Source organism: Eimeria tenella, genomic scaffold, assembly GCF_000499545.2.
Source record: "Eimeria tenella Houghton genomic scaffold, Eth_scaff120, whole genome shotgun sequence".
Classification (NCBI taxonomy): Eukaryota; Apicomplexa; class Conoidasida; order Eucoccidiorida; family Eimeriidae; genus Eimeria; species Eimeria tenella.
The window spans coordinates 65514-86312 of NW_013541486.1; the positions used below are offsets into that span (position 1 = coordinate 65514).

Below are 20799 nucleotides of genomic sequence, written 5' to 3' on the forward strand. Positions count from 1 at the left end.
GTCGATAAATGCCTATTGATGCAGTTTACTGTTGCGGAACAACACAGAAACCTTCGTGTAACGGCGGCGGCGGGGCGCTTGGTCGAGTGACTGCAGCAACAGCACCGTTAGCAGCAGCAGCAGTGGAAACAGCAAGCCTTCTCACCTTTTCCAATTTGTGTATGTGTATGCGGCTTTGATATATTAGATAAAAAAGACAGGGAAGCTCATTCCGGCCTTCGTCGTGGATCAGCTGCTGCAGCTGCCGCTGCACAGCAGCTGCTACTGCTGTGGCGGCGGCGGCAGCGCTGCTGCTGCTCCAGTGCTACGTGCTGCAGGAGTCTTGCGTCCACATTAGCAACATCTCCTCGGGGGGCCCCCACTTGTCCCTATTTCCTTCCTGAGTCGCTCCTGAAGGGCCGGAGGCAAACAGCTGTGAAGAAGCGGCTGAAAGGGGGAGGCCCCGAGTGCAGCAGCAGCAGCAGCAGCAGCGGCAACTGCAATACCAGCAGCGGCTACAACAGCGGAGAAGGGGCCCTCTTTTTTCCTGTTTTTGCAACTCTGGCTTTTAATTTCTTCCGAGACACCTTCACTTGAAGAGACGCACGGAACTGGACCCCAACCCGCCCTGTTCTTGCTGCAGTTGCTGCTGCTGCTTTTGATGCAGCAGTGGCATTCCGTTGCAGCAACAGCAACAGACCTCTGCTCGTTTCGCCGTACAGAAACACTCACAACTGCGGCACTTCACCTGCTGCACGTGCAGCAACTCCGAAACATCTGGGGGGGCAGCTGCAGCAACACGAGCACTTGAAAGCAGCAACAGCAGCATTTGGCAGCAGCAACAGCAGCAGTAGTTGACGGGAAATCGTACACCGACTGCTTCCAGGCCCGCAGGGCCTCGCCCTCTGCTTGCGCATCGTGGTTCTTGCTCCTGCGGTGACAGCAGCGACAGTGGTAGAGCAGCAGTAGCATCAACCGGCTTCACAGGAGCAGCATGGAGTCTCCGTCACTTCCTTTTTCTCTGGATGTGGTGGGGTTGTTCCAGGGCGTGCACCAGGACCAGCAGCAACCAGCTATCCCTTCTTAATCGTGCTGCAGATGCGCTGCCCTTGGTTTACTCTCTCAGCTGCTTGTACACCTCAGTGTCATTCCCGCAGCAGCGGCAGCATCAAGCGCAGCAGCAGCAGCAGATCTAGCTGCTAAGCTGACTTAGCAGCAGCTGCTGCCTGACTGCCGAAAGCTTGGACAGAACGTGAGTCTCCTCTCTCTCCCAGCCCGACACCTGGTGCTGCTGCTGCAGCCGCTGCTGCTTCTGCTTGCGCGGGAGCTGCTCGACCTCTGGCAGCAGCACCAGCACAAGCAACAGCATGCAGCCCACAGCGGCTGCTGCTGATGCAGCTGAGGCGCTGGCAGCCGCGGCAGACCGGGGCAGTAGCCGCAACAGCTCTCTCAGCACTTGCTGCAGCACCGGCACCCCACGTCTCAACGGCTACAACAGCAACCGAAACAGCAGCAGCAGCACCGACTGCACAAGGCCTTTCCAAATGCTGGGCGCCCCTTCCGATGAAGATGTACTCGCTGCAGGGAACAGCAGCAACCTGCAGCAGCAGGTGCAGCAGCAGCAGCATGACGACGGCTGTGAGTGCTGCGCTTGCTGCTCCAGATCAGGTTTGAGTGGAAAGGGGAGCGCAGATGCTGAAGCAGCAGCCACAATGGCTGCTGCTGCTGCTGCTGCTGCACCAAAGGCCCTCTTCGTGGGGGGCATGACGGCGAGGCACCTTGGCACAGTGGTATTTATGCGTCATGGGGCGAGGGCCCCGAAAGTCCGTGTATCAGCTACGTCTGAGGATGCTGCTCCAGTTGAAGCTGCTGCTGCTGCTGCTTCGGATGGGGAGGCAGCTGCAGCAGGGCCAAACGACGACAAGAGGAGCAGCAGCAGCGACGCGGGCACAGCGATTCGAGGCTCAGAGTCCGCTGCTGCAGAACATAAACTTGCGGACTCTGCAGAAGCTGCAGTTGCTGCAGAAGACAGCAAGCACGAGGCCGAAAAGGGGGACACCATCTGGCCCTTTGGGGGTGTCCCCGGCTCCCTCACAGAAGCTGGCTGGAGGCAGTCAGTTGCGGTGGGAATGGACATTCGCCGCGCCCAGGCCCACCTCCGCCGCTGCTGCGAATGTGCAGCAGCAGCAGCGGCAGCAGGTACTGCTGCTGCTCCTGGAGATGCGACGGCTGAAGTGCAGCAAGCAGCTGGTGCTGCAGCCGCAGTAGGACCCTGTCGTGGCATCCCCGTCATGGTGTGTAGTACGGAGTCCATCCGCTGCATTCAAACAGCCCAAGCTGTTATCACAGGTCTCCAGATGGCCATGCAGCCCCAACAGCAGCAGCAGCAGCAGCAGCAGGTTCAGCAAGGGGGCGCAGCGGCAGAATCGCAGGACTGTCTGCAAGTGGACTTGAAGAGCTGCCTATACACCGCGCCAGCGGGGTCCCCTGCATCTTTGGCTTTGAAGGCCAAAAGCCCCCTCGTAAAGCTGCACAAACGCAGAGCCCTCTGCAGCAGCAGCAGCTACGCTGCTGCATGCACCGCGCTGGAGGGGGAGGCGGCGCTGCTGCGGGAGCTTACCGGCTGGAGCAGCAAAGAGGGGCTACGGGTGATGAAGAAATTTGTGTCTTTGTATGGTGCCTACATCTACCACGGCATTCCGTTGCCGCTGTTGAAGGGGGGCCACGCGAGCCTGGCGCTGCTGCACAACAGCAGCAGCGGCAGCGGCAGCAACGGACACAGCAACGCAGGCCCTCCCAGCGGCAGCAGCAGCAACAGCAGCAGCTGCAGCAGCTCAAGGAGCAGCACAACTAGCTACATGTCGAACGCCACGGTCCTCCCGGGCCCCACCGACGCCGAAGAAGCAGCTGCTGCCCTTGTTGAGGCTGCTGCAGCAGCAGAAACGGTAGATCTACGTGGGGAAGGTGCAGCAACACCGACGGCGGCACCAGGTCCCATTCGCCACCCAGCAGCAACGGAATCCGCAGCAGACGAAGTGGCCCACGCAGCAGCAACTGAACCCGCAGCCGAAGCCGAGCCCGCAGCAGCAGCAGCAGCGGCAGCGGCAGCACCATGCAGTGAGGAGGAAACAAAGGAGATTACACCTGAAGAATTTCTGGATGCAGTGTTTCGCGGGGCTAATTTGGTGGCTCGGCTGCAGTATGCTGAAGAGGAAGAGGTGGGCTGGAGGGCAGGGGGCATCAGTCTGATGGAGATCACTGCCAGACTTGAGCGCATGGCGGACGCTGCTGCTGCTGCAGCGGCAGCAGCAGCGCGGGAAACCAAAAGTCCTGCTTCCGGTGGTGGAGCAGCCACAGAAGCTGCAGCAGGTGAAGAAGCTGAGGGGTTGTGCATCTTCGTCACCCACCAGTCGGCGCTCCTAGCGCTGCAGGCGGCTCTGGGGGTGTCTGCTGCTCATATGCAAATACCTCAGTTTGGCTGCTACCTCCAGGCGGAGCTGCTGCAGGTAGATGCGCCCCTTAGTTTCGAACCTACTGATTGCGGCAGCAGCAGCAGCAGCAGCAGAATAGTTGGCGACGAGAGCAACAGGTGCACGGAAGAAGACCAACAGGATAATGCAGCAAAGACAGATGGGGAGCTTGCAGCTGCCCAACAAGAAGCAGCCCCAGCAACAACAGCGGAGACCGAACCAGCAGCAGTTTTAGCCATAACATCAGCAGCAGCAGAAGCATCAGGAACTGGTGCTGCAGCGCCAGTGCCCTTGCCAAATAATTCGACAATTGATTCTTCTGATGGTGCAAATGTGGCATGTTTGAGCACCTGCGGCAGCGGTTGCTGCTGCGCATGCTGTAGCGGGGCCATGGGGTGTACAGACACCTCAGCAGGTGAGGAGACACAGGAAGGGGCCCTCTACCAGGCCAAAGCTTCCCCAGTACCTGTGGCGAAGCGGCTTTTGTCACTCATGTCTCCTTTGCCAAAGACCACCCGAAGGAAACATCCAAATGTGGTGGTGCGCTGGTGCATAGACGGCGACCAACCGCTGGCGCTTCCTGAGGTGCTTCGCTGGCGAGCCATTAGCAGCAGCAGCAGCAGCAACTGTGACGACAGCAGCAACTGCAACATAGTGCTGCTGGATGACTTACTGCTTTTTTTGGACAGCCGCTGGGAACGGTTTGGACCACCGATCCCACCAGAGCCTCTTCTTGCACTCAGAGTTGCGGAAATGACCGAGGAGCTGGAGCAGCAACAACTGCTGCAGCAGCAGCAGCAACAGCAGCAGCACGGAGAGCAGTGCAACTTGGCAGAAACGCCTCTGGCGGAAAATCGCGTCAGGCGCTACAGGCTGGCTTTATCCGAGCCTTCTTGTTCTTCGACAGCAGCAGCAGCAGCAGTCTCTGCTGCAGCAACTGTCACTGCGGCAGCAGCAACATCGCCTGCGACAGATGACGGGGGAATAAGGACGCCGTTTAAGCATAGTAACCAGCGCCGGGTAATTTAATTAGAGTTGCAGCAACATCGGCAGCCGGTGCAGCAGCAGCATAGAGAGCCGCGGTCTCTGTCTTCTCTCACCTGTACGTACAGCCCGTCCTTCAAGAAGACCGGGCGCGAGAGTCTGCTGCCCTTGCGGTCTTTGCGTTGCTGTTTTAGAGTGTCTCCTTTCTGCTTGCCTAAGAGGAGGAGGCTTTCTCTTGGGCGGAGCGCAGCAGCAAGCTGCTGCTGCACTAGCAGCTGCATATTCTGCAGTGCTGTGTGGGGACAGCTACTAAATTGTGCACCATGGGCTAGCGTGTCTGAGAGACCACAGCGACGTGTGTTGCTGGAGCAGCTGGAGCGGCAGCAGCGGCTGTAGCTGCAGCTGCTTGGACCCCCCAAAGCAGGAGGCAAACAAAGAGAAGCATGTGTTCTACAACAGCAGCAACGGCGGCAGCAGCGACTGCTGCTGCTGCTGCATCAGCTTTTAACTATAGAACCAGCTACGGCTGCTGCAGCTGCAGCTGCAAATGAATGTTTAGTGTCTACTTTATGTTTCCTGATGTAATACTCTGGACACGTGAGAATGCGTCGAATCTATTGTAGAGACAGAGAAAACAGTGACACGGCCGAACACAGCTTCTCAGTTCACCAAAAGACGCAAACACAAAAGCAGCAAGCTGCTGAAGCAGCAGAAGCACAGTGAAAGAAAGGTCAAAAGAAAACAGGCATGAAGGCAGGGGAGAAAGACGCATAAGCGCAAGCAGTAGCGAGATAGCTGGACAGGTGACGAGATGCAATTGTGCAGTACAGAAACCGATAAAAAGATTTAGCCAGGGGGTTAAGTGTAAAGAGAGGTGGGGAACGCACGTTTATGGAGTTGGAGAGAAGAGAGAATGATGCAAGATGGCGCGGAGAAGTCGAACTGGAAATGATGAATAGCGAGAAAGGTCCAAAGCCTACAGTTGGCGAGCACGGGCAAATGCATGGAGGCACAAACACTTGTCGTGACGCTTTCTTGAAAGAATGCCGAGAAGGGCTGAAGACATCGAGCCACGTCACCTTCACCCTGGCACAGACACTGAACACCAAAGGCTCGTGTAGCTCGTATCAGGGCCTCTTCGCCCCAGCGTAAAGAGGAAGCGGCGGGGGCGGAAACGGGAAAAGGCGTCCAGATCTTTTGAATTTGCGTTTGTTGAAGAATAAACTTTCGTAAAAAATAGCCAGTAATGCAGCCACAGAGCGAATGCAACATAGCTCGGAGCTATCTGGAGCGCACCATTGTAACCCACGAAGGCTGCGGCTTGTGGTGTCTACGAAAAAAAACGTAAAGCACTTCTTTCTTTCGCGCTGCATGACTGGTAATAAGAAGAGCCAAAGTTGATATTACAGGGAAATGGCACAGGAACGTTTAGAACTGGGCCGGGCGAAACGCACTGGCATTTGCTGCAGCGATGCAGAACGTTGAGTTTCCTTACTGAGAAACAGCTTAAATCGCGCATTTGAGCCCTTTGTTATAACTTGAGCTATACCAGGGCTTAAAGATAACGTGGAATGTCCGCGAGGTACTCTTGAATGATTTTCGAGTCGGAGTTGCTCATCAGGACCGAGGCCTTGTCCACAAGTCCTCTCGTTACAGTGCCTTGCTAGCTGTCGGCCGTCCCTATGCAGTAGTTTAGTGGGCCACGGAAGGCAGTTGTAATGGGAGACTCTTTAGTAGAAGATGCTCGAAGTTCTATGGATCTAGCCTCATTGCATGCTGCATTTAGAAATTTTCAGGGCTTCTTGGTGCCTTAATTTTGAGCCTGCTATCACATATGTATCACCAAAAATTAATTTAATAAACTAAGGTTAGACCCAGAGATCAAGCACTAAACTGCACAGGAAGATTGTGGCTTCTGTACATCCTTGGATGCCCACCAGGCTAGCATCACTTTGCTGCCAAAAAGACACTTTAACTTCTCCACTACTGTCTATAAGGCCTTAGAGATTCAAAAAAATTAAAGAGAGAAGGTTAAGTGCTAGGTCGGAGCAATGGATGTCTTGAGGGGTTCTTCGTTCACCGGCCCACGCAGCAAGCAATAAGGATCATCTCCTTTTCCGCCTTCCGTGGCATCTTTCTAGTCGCAAGAAAAACGTATTTTTTATGCGAAATCTAACATGCATCAGTGAAGGGCAAGAATACCCTTATATGGAGCCTATTGCCACAGCGCACCCCACGGGGAGTCTGTCCAGCAAAAACGGTATAACCAGCAAGGGCCCCACACGGTCAAGAAGAAGTAAAAGAAGGCAAGACTATTTTGTAAACAGAATAAAGGCCCCTAATCAGTATTTTTAATAGCCCATTGGAGTTTCCTAGGGTCTCAAATAGAAGCCCCTATGACCATCCCGCGGGCCCGATGGACCTGGACCGTGCGAGCCATTGCATTTTTCAACGTTAATCTTACTCTTCCGCGACTCTCGAGTGGTCACCTTTTATTCGAACCATTCGCTTACCGTATAAGTCTCACAGTAGTGAGGTTTATGGTTGGCGCCAAGTTTGGAGGGTCCGACCAGGTCACCGTTCATCAGCCCACAAGCAGACACAACAACTCACAGTCATGCCCCCGCTAGGTGCACCTTGTTTGTGAGTCTGGCGTCAGAATTATCTCAAGACAATAATGAAATGTTTCTGGACACATCTGACACCCTGCCTCCACTGACCCCCATGGCATCGACAGGGGAGGAGCAGTCGCCAGCCGTACTGGTCACTGCCAACTTGGGTCCCCAAAAGACCCAGCATCGCCCCTCTGTTGGCCGTGTAAACCGCCTGCGTCATGGTTCTGGGCAAAGCGTGGTGTCTCAGCCTTCAAGCGGCCTCGGGAACCCAGCTCTGTCAAGCCTTGTACATTGGTCAGCTCTGCTGTCTGTGCTGGCGGTTGTGGTGGTGACTCTCGGCTGCTATCGTCGCTTCTCCCCGCACGCAGAGCCGCAAAGGGGGATCCGGAGACTGGCAAACTGGGGAGGCAGCTGGGGCCATGGGAGGTCCGCACTCACTGGGATTCGGTGGGCCCATGGTCCCGATGATGACCCGGAGCTCTCAGCCGTCCTCGAGATGTGTTTGGACATGGAAGAAGAGAATCATGGGCTGCTCCCGCTACATTCTACTTTTCTGCCACAGTATCGTGACGATGATTTGGCGAGACAGCGAGTGGCGCCGGCGACTCACCTCACCCCAGAGGTAGAGACCGTAGAAGCGGCGACTTACTTTAACCCAGATATGCAGGCCGAACAGCTGTTCCACGGTGTCGGCGCAACTGGACCCAGTAACTTGAGCAAGCTCGGGGAGTCATTCCAGCATAGCCAGCTCCTGCCTACATACATGCAACAGCCCGGCTGGCTGGCCGAAACCAGCCAACTGCACAAGCCCCACCAGTATGGCGAGCAGAGCGAAGCCGACCAGTTCTATGAACTTGACGACCTGAAGGGGCCCATCGAGCTTAGTCAAAATAATGAGGTGAAACGGCCTGGCGAGCTGAGTGAGCGCATCCAACTGCAACTGCTTTATGATTTGACCGAGCCGAGCCTCTTTGAAAAACCCATGGATTTAAACATCTCCAATGAGCCCACTTATATGACCAATGAGGGAAACTCGAACGAGCTCCGCAAGTGGAACACGCCTAGCCATTTGCAGCAATTCAGCCAGATAAGCCATTCTGGCCAAGTGAATGATCCCAATCAACAGGAACAGCTCAGCGGACCTATCGAGCTGACCCGCCACAGTCAGCTGCGCCCGCCAAGGCCGACAGTCCAGCCCGGCCAACCCAACCATATGTACCAAAACAGTTTGAAACGCTTGCCTAACAGTTATCCCTGCCATTCCACCGACCCAACCTTACAAAGCCAGGAGGCGGAGCCGCCCTACGAGCAGCTGGGGACCAGTCAGCTGCGGCAGCCCAGCAATTTGAATCAGCCCGGCCAGGACAGTCATTGTGACCAGCCCAGGCAGCCGGCGTCACAAAGACAAGCGTACGAGCAACGCGAGTTTGAACATGTTGCCCAGCTGGGTTATTTTAACCAGCAGGAAGGGCCCTGCCAGACGCCCCAGGCCAGCCCGCCGAAACAGCCCAATCTGCTGCACTCGCAAAGTCCAGCAAGCCAGCCTGGCCAGCCCACCCAGCTCAGTATGACCGAAGATTCAGAGCAGCCCATCTCGCTCACGCAGAAGAGCCCATCGCAGCCCCTTAACTTGAGCCGGTCCGTTGACGCCCACCATACCGACCAGCCCAAAGGGACCCACTACCCCGGCAGAACCAGCCAGCCGAGCCCACCCACGCAGGGGCACAAGCAGAATCAACTTAAACATCCCGGCGAGCGAAGTTGTTCAGATCAGGAGAAAGAATTCATCCAGGTGCACCAGGCTAGCCCGCTGGTACAGCCCAATCACCTGCACTCTCCAAGTCAAGCAAGCCGGCCTGGCCAACCCATCCCCCACAAAGAGACCAATGAGATACACCAGCCCACTTCGCCCATACGGGCAACCCTATCAATCCAAGCGCAGCAGCCTTATCAGTTGAGAATGCCCGGCGAGGCCCAGCATCCTCATGTACCCACATGGCCGGGCCCGCTCACAAAAGTGCACTGTCCTAGCCATTTGAGCAATCCCCGCCTGCCAAATCATCCTCCCGATCAGGAACAACCCAACGAGGCGCGCTCGCCAAGCCGTTTGATCCGGTCTAGCGAGTTTAGTAATTCCCTTGTGCCATCGTACTCTCTCGAGGGTTCGTTTCTTGGGTTACTGCAACGCTCCCCCGTGGACACCGAAGCGGGGGACTTCGACGTGCCCACTTGGCTCGATCCAGGTAAAAACAGGTATAAGGGTTTTTTCGGAGAATCTGGATCTCCATTGCCTGCCCCTAGCGACCGCCCAGCTACAGTGGTGAACTCACGGACAGTTTGCAGCTCAAAATTTTCAGCCGTACCAGCGGTTGATGATCCAGAGCAGGCTCTGCGGAACGTTGTCGTCGTCACTGCGCCTTCTGTGGATCCCGTTGCTAGCAACAATCCTCAAAAAGACAGCCCTGAGGAGGCTGAAACCTCAAGCAAGAAAACGCCAAGGTCCAGAGCTCGAAAGCATCGATGGCAGTTCCACGAGTACCAACATTCGGGCCCTTCATTCACGGGACTGAAGCGGAGACGGCCGCGAGGCACAGGCCAAAAGGCCCGTGCCCGCGTCCCTGTAGAGCTGCCTTCGAAGGAAAAGGTGAGTGAGGCTCCCCCTCGAAAAAGCTCCGGTTCAGAGGAAAACCTGGGGGAGCAACCGACGAAAAAGGCAAAACAAAGCAACGACAAAGAAGACGAAGACGGGGATGTCCTTTTACCATTGAACTCTGTACAATGCGTCGTTGTCGATCCCCCTGAAATCCGCAGCACGCAACCAGATGGTGCGGTGAGCCAGCCGACGGAGGAGAGGCCAAGCTGCCCAGCACCGGCCGACAGCGTCCCTGCAATGGGAAGCACACTCTTTAGATGGAATTCTCTAGAATGGGAGGAAGACGAGGAGGATGATTTTCTAAGGAACCACCCGTTTTTCAGGCTTCCGAGACTGCAACCAGGGGCGAAGGTGCAGCAGTTTTGTGTGACTAGTGCGTTTGCCTTCCCCAACATGGTCAGGCACCCATCCCAAACACTTGGGTACATGCGCACTGCGTTGGCGGGCGACACCCTTGGGGAGACGGAGGCCAACGGAGTTGTGCTTGCGGCACAGCGGGCCGTGAGTCATCTGTTCCACTTCCATCAGGGAGGAGTCCCGGAAGAACGCGTTGCCAACGCAGTGTTTGCACTCGCACACCGTTTCCTTATTCTAGACTCACTACTCTGCGCGATTGAGGTGTTGGGGCCCGCCATGGTTCCTCATCTGTGGTGGGATGATCTATCCCGTTCTATTCCGTCTGATGTCCACCCGCAACACTTCCGCCACCACACCGAAAGCGGCTGGCATTTGCAGGAACTTGCACTGAGACTAAGCACAGCAGTGACGGAGCTGAAGAAGGGTCACCGGCTACGACCTAAAGAAACAGTAAACCTCAAGCGTGAGCTCTTCTGTGATGAGCTTTCACCCGCAGCCTTCAGAAAGAGAAAGTGGAATTCGTGGAGGAACGATGACGAGGATTTCATGAAGCAAGCGCTGTCGGCGTTTTGTAAAGAGAATAAAACTACATTCCCGTAGGTCCCAACTGCGGGGCAGCTGGGCACATTTAAGGGCCCTGGAGCTGCGGCGTAGCTATAGTTTCCGTTATGCCAAAGGCACGGAGAAATTTGCGCCACAGGCCTATCCCCCGTGCTCGGGGTCAACCGCCCCGTATTTATCATAAGTTTGTCTCACTAATTTCCTGAAGTGAACCAGGAGATGCCAATGGACGTATGCAGACCAGTACATTACAGATCCACCCAAAGCGGTCTCAGCTGTTGACTTTGGAGGGGAGGAGGGAAGAGCACGAAGTGGAGTGAGACACGACGAATTTGTGCAGCTTGAGCGTTGAGTCATTGCTGTGCACTGGAAGTTGGAATGAAGACAGGAGAAAAAGGGTGGCGGTGGGAGTGATGACACTGAGTCCAGTGCATAACATGATTTATTACAGGGCTTCGATTGGTGTCTCCGTTACTCGCGAGGCTTATCCTTGTCTCCGCGCGCCTTCTAAGCCCCTCACCCGCTGACGGTGCCGTTCATCCCCTCAAATGTTCTACGGCAGAGGTTTTCTTGTGTACTTTCCAATCCTTGTTGAGGAATGAAGCAAATGGCCCGAATCGCAGCTTCTGCATGGCTCGTGTTCACATGGTGGCCACAAATTGCAGCCCTGTGGCTCCCAAGACCTTGGCAGAGGTCGCAGCAGCAAATTTTGAAGGAATCGCAGTAATTATAGGGTGCACATGAAGTGGTTGATTGTTGCAGAGAGCCACGCCCTAGGAAGACGAATGGGATTTTTAGGTGTGCGCGACATTGGACTAGGCTCCGTTGAGTGTTCGTGCAAGTATCCCACAATGCTGTTTTGGACCTGCACGGCCAACCAAGCATACCCCGGCTTTTTGCCGTGGCATGGCGTGCTTAGCCGATCAATGTCTTGACACAAAGCATATATTATTGCCATTTAATAAACTGGCAAATCGCACAAACGCAATGGACAAGCAGACCGTCGCTGTAGCAGATATGTAGTGACCATTAATGCAGGATGCACAAGGGGGCCACATATGCAAGAAACTTTTCTAGTACAATGAGTGAAAGCTCTGCACATCCACTGGCAGCCACATGTTATAGGAGCCAGGTGGCGGCCCTTCGCGGGCATGTCCCTTAGTATATATCGTACTTTTCCATTATCCGTCTGCAAGCCTACTCTCAGTTTTGCCTGCATCAGTCGCCTTGACTGATGCAGCCAGGCGGTTACGGGGTGCTGGATGCGTTTTATCTAGTGCAGGGTAGCAGCCCCGCAGCATAAGAACTTTTCGTTTGACCTCATTAAACGCATTGAAAGGGGAGGCACGGGAGGATGCAGATTGCCGCGGCCCGGGACAGATAAATCGTTGACAAGCTGATACCACTGCCGCGCTGCAGCTGAGGGCGCTGTCTCAGTCTGTTATGGGATGCCCCTGTGCACCTAATTCACGTAGCTTTTACGGTATGCTAATTGGCAAGGGGAAGGCAGTGAAGGGATACCCTGGCGCCGGCGTCGATCACGTGGCGAGGACAGAGAAACAGAGATGGGGAAATCAACAAATATTTTACCGTTCTTGGTGTGTGGAGCTTCAATTTTGGAAAGTTGCCACTCCTGTGCAAGAGAGAGCTTTCCGAAGGTGCTGTGTACAAGGTGCTGTACCAACACGCAAGTAACAGGTGACGCGATGAGCAACTGTAACTAGCCAGCATGAATTATGATTTGAAAGCGTTCACTCGTGACCCGACGGATGGCGGCAACAGCGCACCAGTTCAGGCATGCATGTGAGCCAGCTGTTCGTCCTGAACCCAGTCAAACTACTGTCAGGGGACCAATTATGTCAGTGACGCAAAACTGATCTGTCTTATGACCTTCTAAACCCAGCTTCTGTGGCCTACTGACGGGTGAGCAACTGGACACTTTGAGACTACCACGTCGCCAATACGTCGGTGACCGTTAGGCTGTGGTATCCTTCCCGACACATGAGAGTTTTCCCAAAACAAGATGTCACATTAGGATGCTTTTTCTGGCATTTTGTTTTCAAGTGGAAATCAAAATCAAGCAAGCTCTCCCCTGTGCGGCCAATCCGAATTTTTCAAGCTACCCGAAGGACCCCCGATGTGGGGAAGCAGTGCGACCTTTCTGGGGATGATGTAGGCTATTCACGGAACTAGTCTTACAGAAGCCTTTAGAGGCCTTGAGAGGCCTCTAGAGTCCGCCGGAGCACTAGCGAGCACGCTAAAAGTTACGAGGGCTTCTCGCGCTGAGCTGACTCTACACGATGACCTATCAGCCACACTGGAACTGTCGTCAGCCCTCAATATTCGAAAAAAAACAAATTAAGCCTTTCTATGGGGATAAAGGTCTCAATGAAGGCTTTCTCTGGCCTTCTTTCACTATCAGGGCCCTCCAAGATCCAGACAGCCACAAGTGACCCCCCAGGGTTTCAGCAACGGGTGAGCTAGCGGCCCCGCTACAAAACCAACTGAGTGGAATTACAAATGTGATTTCCATGCTTTCAAAAAGTAGGCTTATACACTAGCCTTGTTGCGTGTACCCCCCCGGTAGCACTGGGAAATTCCACAAACTGAACTGCTAAATGTATGTCCACTAGCCTGCGTGCATGCCTTCACAAAAATTAATGTGAGCGTATAATGGGCTAGCACTTCGTTGGTAAAATGCGAAATGCAGGCGTAAAATAGAGCTTAATGTGTGGAAGCCGCTTGCAGTCTGGCTCCCATGCATGCTTGTGCGCATGCACACAGTCGCGGTCGACCGTCTTAACACACCGTGGAAGGTCTGGAAGGATGCATGTATGTGCAGGTTGATGACGCCTGCGTACATACATGTGATTCCGTTTAGGCTGTCGTGCACGCAGGGAGGCAGCCCTGCACAGGTGGCAAACTAAGACCTGATTATGGCTCAAAAACGATTTTTCGAGGAAATACAAGTTTCCTGAGGCCTTTCAGTACCAAATTGTTTCACCAGCCTTTGGCGTAAAAGAAGAATCGCAATCTGGGCGGCGCTTCATCCGCTTAAGCAATACTAATTGCAGTTGCTGCCAATGGAACTGCAAGTGGAGCAACTGCCGTTCTGTGGTTTACTCTGTATCCTCTGTATCCATATGAGGCTCAGCATTTACCAGAAGCTTCTATTGCATTCTTTACCGTATTAGTCGTCTTCTTAGTCATTTAGGGCAGCTGTTGGTTAGTTTGGGGTGCACATAGAGTGCGGCCTCAGGCCATGGAGCCCGCTTACCTCAGTGCCGATGTTCGCGCGGCTCACTTTGTAGAGTTCTGTACGAAGGGCCTTTCAGCTTTCTACTTACCAGATTATGTCGACTTGAGCATACGCAAGTCCTCCACAGGACAGGAGCATCTCATTCCAAGGGCCGTAGCAAAGGGGCCTTCACATGCTCATCAAACGGGCGCTCATGCAGAGGCTAATACAAAGGACCAAACAGGAAGTACTAGCAGAGCCTTTACAGGGGCATCTTTCGGGCCTCCTTTTAGTCTGTTGTTTGATGAAGGCCAAAGCATTACAGCCTCAGTGAGCCGCGGGTCTTTGACTCGCCTGGCTGCGGCTATTCGCTCTGGTCAGCTGGGAGGTTTCTGTGGGGTGATAGACCTTGCAGGAAATGCCATATCTGATGGGGACTTGTTGGAGCTGTTCCAGGCAGTAAAATGTAGCGAATGCATTACCGGTGAGCGGCAGCTGTGCAACTGCATGCAACGGAACTAAGACACCGTGAACGCAAGGCGGCACAGTATAACGCCCTTGTACATCTGACCACCCGTGTGATGTGCACTCACATCTCACGAGTGGATGAGCAAAAGAGAGATTTCCACTGGAGCAACTTCAAGACACAACGATCAAATTAGAAGTGACCCCTTCTAATTTGATCGTTATTTCCCCGATGCAGGTTTGGGGCTTAGGGACACTCTGATAGGAGACGCCTCAGCCCCTTATTTGGCTGCCATTCTCACAGCCCGACCATCCTTCACGTTCCTCGATGTAGCAGGAACCAGGCTCTCGGAAACTGGGGTAATCCAGATCTGCCAGGTAAATGTGCAGTTATGTGTCTTGTAAACTAGCCACAGAGCTAGTTATTAGTTTCCTGGCGTGTAGTATCGCCAGAAAAAGTTTTAGATATATCATTTGCTAGACGAGAACCCATCTGGCTAGTTGAGGGCTCCTGGACCGTTGTAGCGGATAGCCTGCTGCTTGCTTTTGGTTAATTAATCTTCTTTGTGATTCGCCATCCGGTGCGCAGCACCTGCACTCGCACGGGGTGTAAATCTAGGAACCATAATGGCACAGGAATGCGCTTGAGGTGTATGAAAGCATATAGGTTTATATGTATAGGTGGATGCAGCTATTCTGGTGTTCAGAATGATTCATAGTTCGCATGGAAGCGCAGGATCATTGTTATTTTAGAAGAACATGCATATTTTATTGTTCATTAAATAAACACGTAGTCTCCCCTTGATTATATTCTCGTCTATGGTGCGCAAGCCTTCAGTACTAAAAGATGCAGGTGTATTATCTGTTGGCATGCATGCACACGTGGCATCTTCGCTTTAGGCAACGAGCGAGCACTGCGTAGTACGCCAGCTCGCCCTCCCCAGGCTGCGGCAAAGAGGTCTCTCTGCTGCAATAACCGTCGCGAGACAGTGTGCGGCTCTGGAAATTTTGGAATTAAGCATATACAATAGGGCGGAGCCCTTGGGGCCCCCAGGCGCCCCAGGGGCCCCTCGAGCCCTAGTAGAGTCGAAGGAATCTCCCTCAAGTGGTGCTTTGACTAACAAGAAAAAGCGGAAACACAAACAGCGCATGCATATACCAACTGAAGAAGAAGATGATGCATGCAGCCTAAATGGCAGCGAGCTGCACTGTTTCAAAGGATCTGATCTCACCGAGGCTCTTACGTACAACCCGGAAAGGTCCTTGGGACCTGACTCCAGACCTGTGGAGAACCTGATCCAAGAAAGATACGTCCAGGTAATCCACATACAGCACATTGTACAAGTACACTGAAACGTTGTTCCCGCAAGCTACTTTTTTCCTTTCATTACACAAGCGTTCAGCTCCTCGGGGCCGACAGGAAGGCCCCCAAGGTCAAAGCATGTGATTCAGGGCTTTGGGCTTGTGCGCGAAGGCAATTAGAGGGCTGCTCTTAGAGCTGTTTAAGGTGTTCGAAAAGCAAACGAAGATAAAGAATCTCGTTGTTGACGGGGCTGGAGATGATCCCAGCCTGCGCCACATTGGCCTGGCCTTCAAACAGCTAGCTAGTGAAAGGCAGTTCGCTGAGGAAAGAGACAAAGCTGAGAAGCAGCAACTAGCTATCCACTCGGAAGAAAACATGAATTTTAGGGGCCTGAGAGGTAAGAATTATTCCAGTGTGGCAACTTAAGCCGCTCTCTCAACTGTTGCCTCGGCTGTTGGCGCTTCCTACTGCTGTTGCTCTTGGTGTACTGTGGGCGTCTGTGGCAATGTGTTGCATGCGTTTCCTTGCAGGTGTGCCTCCCGTGTGCCTGCGTGTTTATTTTTGTACTGTGTTGGAGCAGCGGCTGATGAGCGCGTTGCTGCTGCTCGCAGCGGCAAAGAAAGAGCTTCCTGCCGCTGTTGACAGCGGCAGGAAAGAAATGGCTTTCCTAGCCAACGCCCTGTTCGATAGTTAAACTCCAAGAATGCACTGTCTTAATGAAAAACAAACTACACAAAGTATCTGCCTGCATGCAAGTAAGCATGCATGCACGCTCAGTGGCTCAGACACATGACACACTCTCCTATAACTGCTGCTGCTGCACTTTTTCCCTGCACTGACCTTTTTGTTGCAATGCTTTGCTGCCCATGTATGTTCCATACACTGTCGAGCGCTACTGGCCCACACCGTCTGCAAAACACTAACGAAGATTTTCAGATACGGAGTCAAGAGAATACTCAACGTGAGCTCCCAATAGTCTGCAATGCCATGAAAGAGGGTGTATGCTACAGCGGTGAATGGTGCAGATATAAGGACAAATTACAATTTATAAGACATTCAAGTTCGAGAGGACCTACGTGAGACGAAAAAGGCACGGGGTCCTCAAGGATCCCTGCAAAAGAGGCTATCTGTAGCCTCGGGTATACGCATGCAAAAATTGCATGCACGCCTTCATATATAAGTGCACGCACTCTCCCGCACACCCACGCATGCATACAAGATTTGTTATGGGTTTCCCACGGGGAGTCAAATGTAAAAGGCGGCCCTGGGCTGACAAAGACAGGGAAAGAAAGACCAGAAAAGCCTTTCAAAATGCCTTCGGAGCTTATCAAGGGCTGCGCAGTGCCCCGCTCTGTTTTTGCATGCATACATGCATGCATGCACTTCAGCTCCAAGCAAATCCCTCTCGTTGCACGCACGGCGCACGCATGCACTGCTGTACAAACCGCATGCACACTGCACCCTATACGGGATGGCATGTCTTCAAACATATTGCAAGCACTCTTAACATGCATGTATACTTGGCTGCATGCATGCATGCAGCCAAATATGCATGCATGCGCTCTAATATGTACGTATGCATGCACCCTAATCACATGCAAGCAATTGACACACACGCCTGCAGTCTAAATCGCGTGTCTGTAAACGCTACATGGAAGAGTGTTGCACGTTAGGGAACGCTCTGCGCATGCACGCATGTCCCCATGCACCTGTGCACGCATGCACGCTTGTCCCCATGCACCTGTGCATATATGCATGCACAGGCCATTAGCTGAGTCCAGTGACTATTTAAAAGCAGGTTTTGGGCTTTACTTCAGAAAACCGAAACTCCGCCCGATATTCCGGCTGGCGAGTGTCTCACTGGGGTACGGCAGGCTTAAAAAAACGCTTGAAACTTGGACAGGGTCGCGCTCTGCTGCAGCAGCACTTGCTGCAGTTGCTCTTGCTGCACTTGCTGTTGTTGTACGTGCTGCCGCTGCTGGCGCACCTGCTGCTGGTCCCCAGGAAGACATGTTTGAGCTGTACCTATTGCTGCTGCCTTCCCTGCTGTACTTGCTGAATCTGCTGCTGTGGAAACAAGCCCCTCTGCAGCACGCAGCTGTGAGGACTCCACTAGGGGCAGAGACTGCTGCAAAAGCAGTGCCGGCAGCTGCCTCCGGGGTGCTTCTGCAGCAGCAGCAGGAATGAGGACGCGGCTTGTTCCTATGACAACGTTGCGCTTCACGTGCCCAGCAGCTGCTGCAGCAGAAGCAGCTTGTGCCGCTGCCCTCGCTGCTGCCGCTGCCTTTGCTGCGGCTTCCTCTGCTTTTGTATCTAGTGAAGTGGTGGACGGCCGCCACGACTGGCTAGCAGCAGCAGCACCTGCTGCTGCTGCTGCCGTTGCTGGTGCGGCTCGAGCAGCTGAGCAGTGCATGCCTGTCACGGAAACATGCGTTCTGTCGCCCTGCGCGCCGTATGTGTCCTGCTGCTCTGACGCAGCAGGCAACGATGACCCGGCTGAAACTAGTGGTGGTGCTGCTGCTGATGTTGCACTTTGTTGCTGCTGGAGAGCACCCTCCAGCTTCTCTGCAAGACTGATGCTGCTGAGTAGAGACTTAACGAAGCCAAAAGGCGTTTTCGGCGCAGCAGTTGGCTCCTGCTGCTGCCGCTGCTCTTGCTGCTGCTGCCGCTGCCCTGAGGCCGGGGTGTCCACACAGCTTTTGCCTGCACAGTTTGCGCCTTGCTGCGCCTGTGGGGGTGGCAAGTTCCAATGCCTGCGTGAGGCTGCAGCAGCAGCAGATGCTGCATCTAAAGAGTTCTGGGAAGGAGCAGCTATGCGGCACGCCGCCTCGCCTGCCTTCTTGCCTAGTGGGAGCATTAAGGCGCGTGAAGAGACAACTTGTCTTTGTCCCTGCAGCAGCAACAGCTGGTGCCCCTCCATGCATGGCTGCAGCAGGTGCATCTGCTCCGGCGCCTGCTGCTGCGCCTGCTGCTGCTGCTCACTGGGACTCGTAAGCGCCACTGTGCGTCTCACAACCCTGCCCAACGGTGCTGCAGCAACCGAACGGAACACATGGGCACTATCTCCGCTAGCTGCAACAGCAGCTGCTGCTACTGCTGCAGCCGCGGCCGAAGGGGAACCGCTGCCCCCACAAGAGCTTCTCCCCGCACTTGCTGCCGCAGCCGCTGCAGCAGCAGCAGCAAAGGCGCCGCTTCGTGTGGAAGCGCGGCTGCTGGGACTCCTTCCCGGAGTTGCTGCCTCTCCAAGGAAATCTGCATAGAGAAGTAAGCGGCTAGCTGACAAAGAGATAGTGGACTTGATGCTGTGGTTGCTGTTGCAGCAGCTGCTCCAACCGTTGCTGCTCCTACTACAGAGGTTGCTGCCGCACTTGCTGATGCTGCTTGTGCTGCCCCCGTTCGTCATGGTGCTGGTGGTGCTGGCCGTGCAGCCGCGAAGTCGCCGCTGCTGCTGTAGCTGCTGCAGCAGCAGTGAACGGCACTCTCCATCGGCACCCATTAGCTGCTGCTTTTTCCTGCTCTTTCGCGACTGCCGCCTCGCCTTCTGCCGCTGCTGCTGCTCGCTCCGGGGCCACGACGGAGCAGCTAGGAGCACACTGTCTCCGCTCGGTGCTGCTGCTGCGGGGCCGGCTAGGAAGGCAGCGCAAGAAGGCATCGTTACAGCTGTTCCCTGCTCACCAGCTGCTGCAGCTGCTCCAGATGCTGCTGCTGCTTCCCCTGTCCCCGGGCTCTCCCCAGGCGACTCGCATTTGATGGCTGTGACCGTACGGGGCAGCCTGAGGCACACGTTGGGCTGCTGCTGTTGCTGCAGTTGCTGCTGCTGCTGCACCTCCAGCTCGTGTCTGAGCTGCTGCTCTTGCAGAGCCAAGTTCCTCTGTGGGTCTGCTACATCACGAGACAGAGAGCCTGCGCTACGGGATTGTTGTCGCGGGATGGCCGAAGCAGCACCAGCAGCAACTGCTGCTTCTTCGCTCTTGCAGGATGCAGGTGCCCACGAGGAAACACCAATGCCTGCTGTCGTTGGAGGCGCTGATACCGAACACGAAGCAGCAGGGCACACAGCAGGCTCTGCTGCTGCTGCCGCTGCTGCTGCAGCAGCAGAAGCAGCTGCTACGGAGCCTGCCGGAGCCACGGCATCTGCTGCTGCTGCCAAAACATTCGTTGCAGTGCTAACACCATGGGGGGGAGCTGTAGGGCCTGCCTGCATTGGAGCTGGGGGCATCACTGCAGAGGTACACGCAGCAGCAGCAGCTGCTGCTGCAACACTTAGCATTGTCGTCTCCTTATCATACTGTGGTGGCACACTAACAGCAACGTCAGCAACAATTGCTGGAAGAGAAGACCGGATCCTTTGAGAGCTTGGCCTCCCCTCAGCACCCGTTTCCTGTCCCACATGCGTTACTTGCTGCTGCAGCTGCTGCTGCTGCGGGGGGACTTCGCCGCAGCTGGGCTGGTTGATGTTTACTGCGCACAGCGTCGTAGGCGGTGCAGCCACCACAGGATCTCTGCGTTCTCCAGCTGCTCCAGAGGCAGCCCCACTTTCTTGAGAAGAGCCACCTACAGCAGCAGCAGTTGCACTTGCAGTTGAAACGCACTTAAACCTGCGGAAAGCAGAACGCGTCGAAAGCTTTTCTTTTCTAAAAGGCTTTCTTCGGGGCTCACCTGATGCTGGCTGCTGCCTAGATGGCTTCGTTGCTGCTGCTGCTGCTGCAGGAGTGACTGCAGCGGGAGGCAGCGGCAGCTTTTGCTTCAAGGGTCTCAGAGCCTCGGGCACTGTAGGACCAACTCCAACGCCTCGCTGCAGCTGCAGCGCGAAACCCCGGTCCCTCTGCGGAAACGACTTGGGGTTCATGCAGAGACTGCAGCAGCAAACGACAGCAGCAGCAGCAGCAGCAAGGCGTATGGCCACTGGCACAAATCTGATGCAAAAGGAAAAGGCAGAAGTTAAAAACGGATAGTGACAAGAAAAACAGTCAGGCGATACAAATCAGAACAAGAGACATAAAACAAACGAGCAAGACATGCACAAGAATAGAAAAGACTAAGTGCTTTACCTTGTTGCTGCTTCTTTGAGACAACGGAGCTGTTTGACAATTGTCTGGAAAGAGGGGCGTTTCATGTCATCATCACGAATGCAGCTGAACATAGCAGCAACTCTTAATCCCAAACCCTAAATT

The 20799-nt window shown here is 54.5% G+C and overlaps 4 protein-coding genes across 4 annotated transcripts; 3 read left to right on the forward strand and 1 right to left on the reverse strand.

Annotated features, from left to right (window-relative positions):
- Nucleotides 1-1346: 1346 nt before the first annotated feature.
- Nucleotides 1347-4478, forward strand: ETH_00030545 (uncharacterized protein; the record flags this gene model as incomplete). Its single annotated transcript, XM_013373143.1, has 1 exon — nt 1347-4478. One exon carries the CDS (start codon nt 1347-1349, stop codon nt 4476-4478), a length of 3132 nt encoding a protein of 1043 aa, XP_013228597.1.
- Nucleotides 4479-7115: 2637 nt separating this feature from the next.
- ETH_00030550 (AGAP004734-PA, related) lies at nt 7116-10658 on the forward strand (the record flags this gene model as incomplete). Its single annotated transcript, XM_013373144.1, has 1 exon — nt 7116-10658. One exon carries the CDS (start codon nt 7116-7118, stop codon nt 10656-10658), a length of 3543 nt encoding a protein of 1180 aa, XP_013228598.1.
- Nucleotides 10659-13881: 3223 nt separating this feature from the next.
- Nucleotides 13882-16319, forward strand: ETH_00030555 (uncharacterized protein; the record flags this gene model as incomplete). The annotated part of the gene is made up of 5 exons (XM_013373145.1): nt 13882-14341; nt 14561-14700; nt 15223-15639; nt 15797-16022; nt 16156-16319. The coding sequence occupies 5 exons, from the start codon at nt 13882-13884 to the stop codon at nt 16317-16319; spliced, it is 1407 nt and encodes a 468-aa protein (XP_013228599.1).
- Nucleotides 16320-17501: 1182 nt separating this feature from the next.
- On the reverse strand, nt 17502-20768 carry ETH_00030560 (uncharacterized protein; the record flags this gene model as incomplete). The annotated part of the gene is made up of 2 exons (XM_013373146.1): nt 17502-20481; nt 20677-20768. 2 exons carry the CDS (start codon nt 20766-20768, stop codon nt 17502-17504), a joined length of 3072 nt encoding a protein of 1023 aa, XP_013228600.1.
- Nucleotides 20769-20799: the final 31 nt, after the last annotated feature.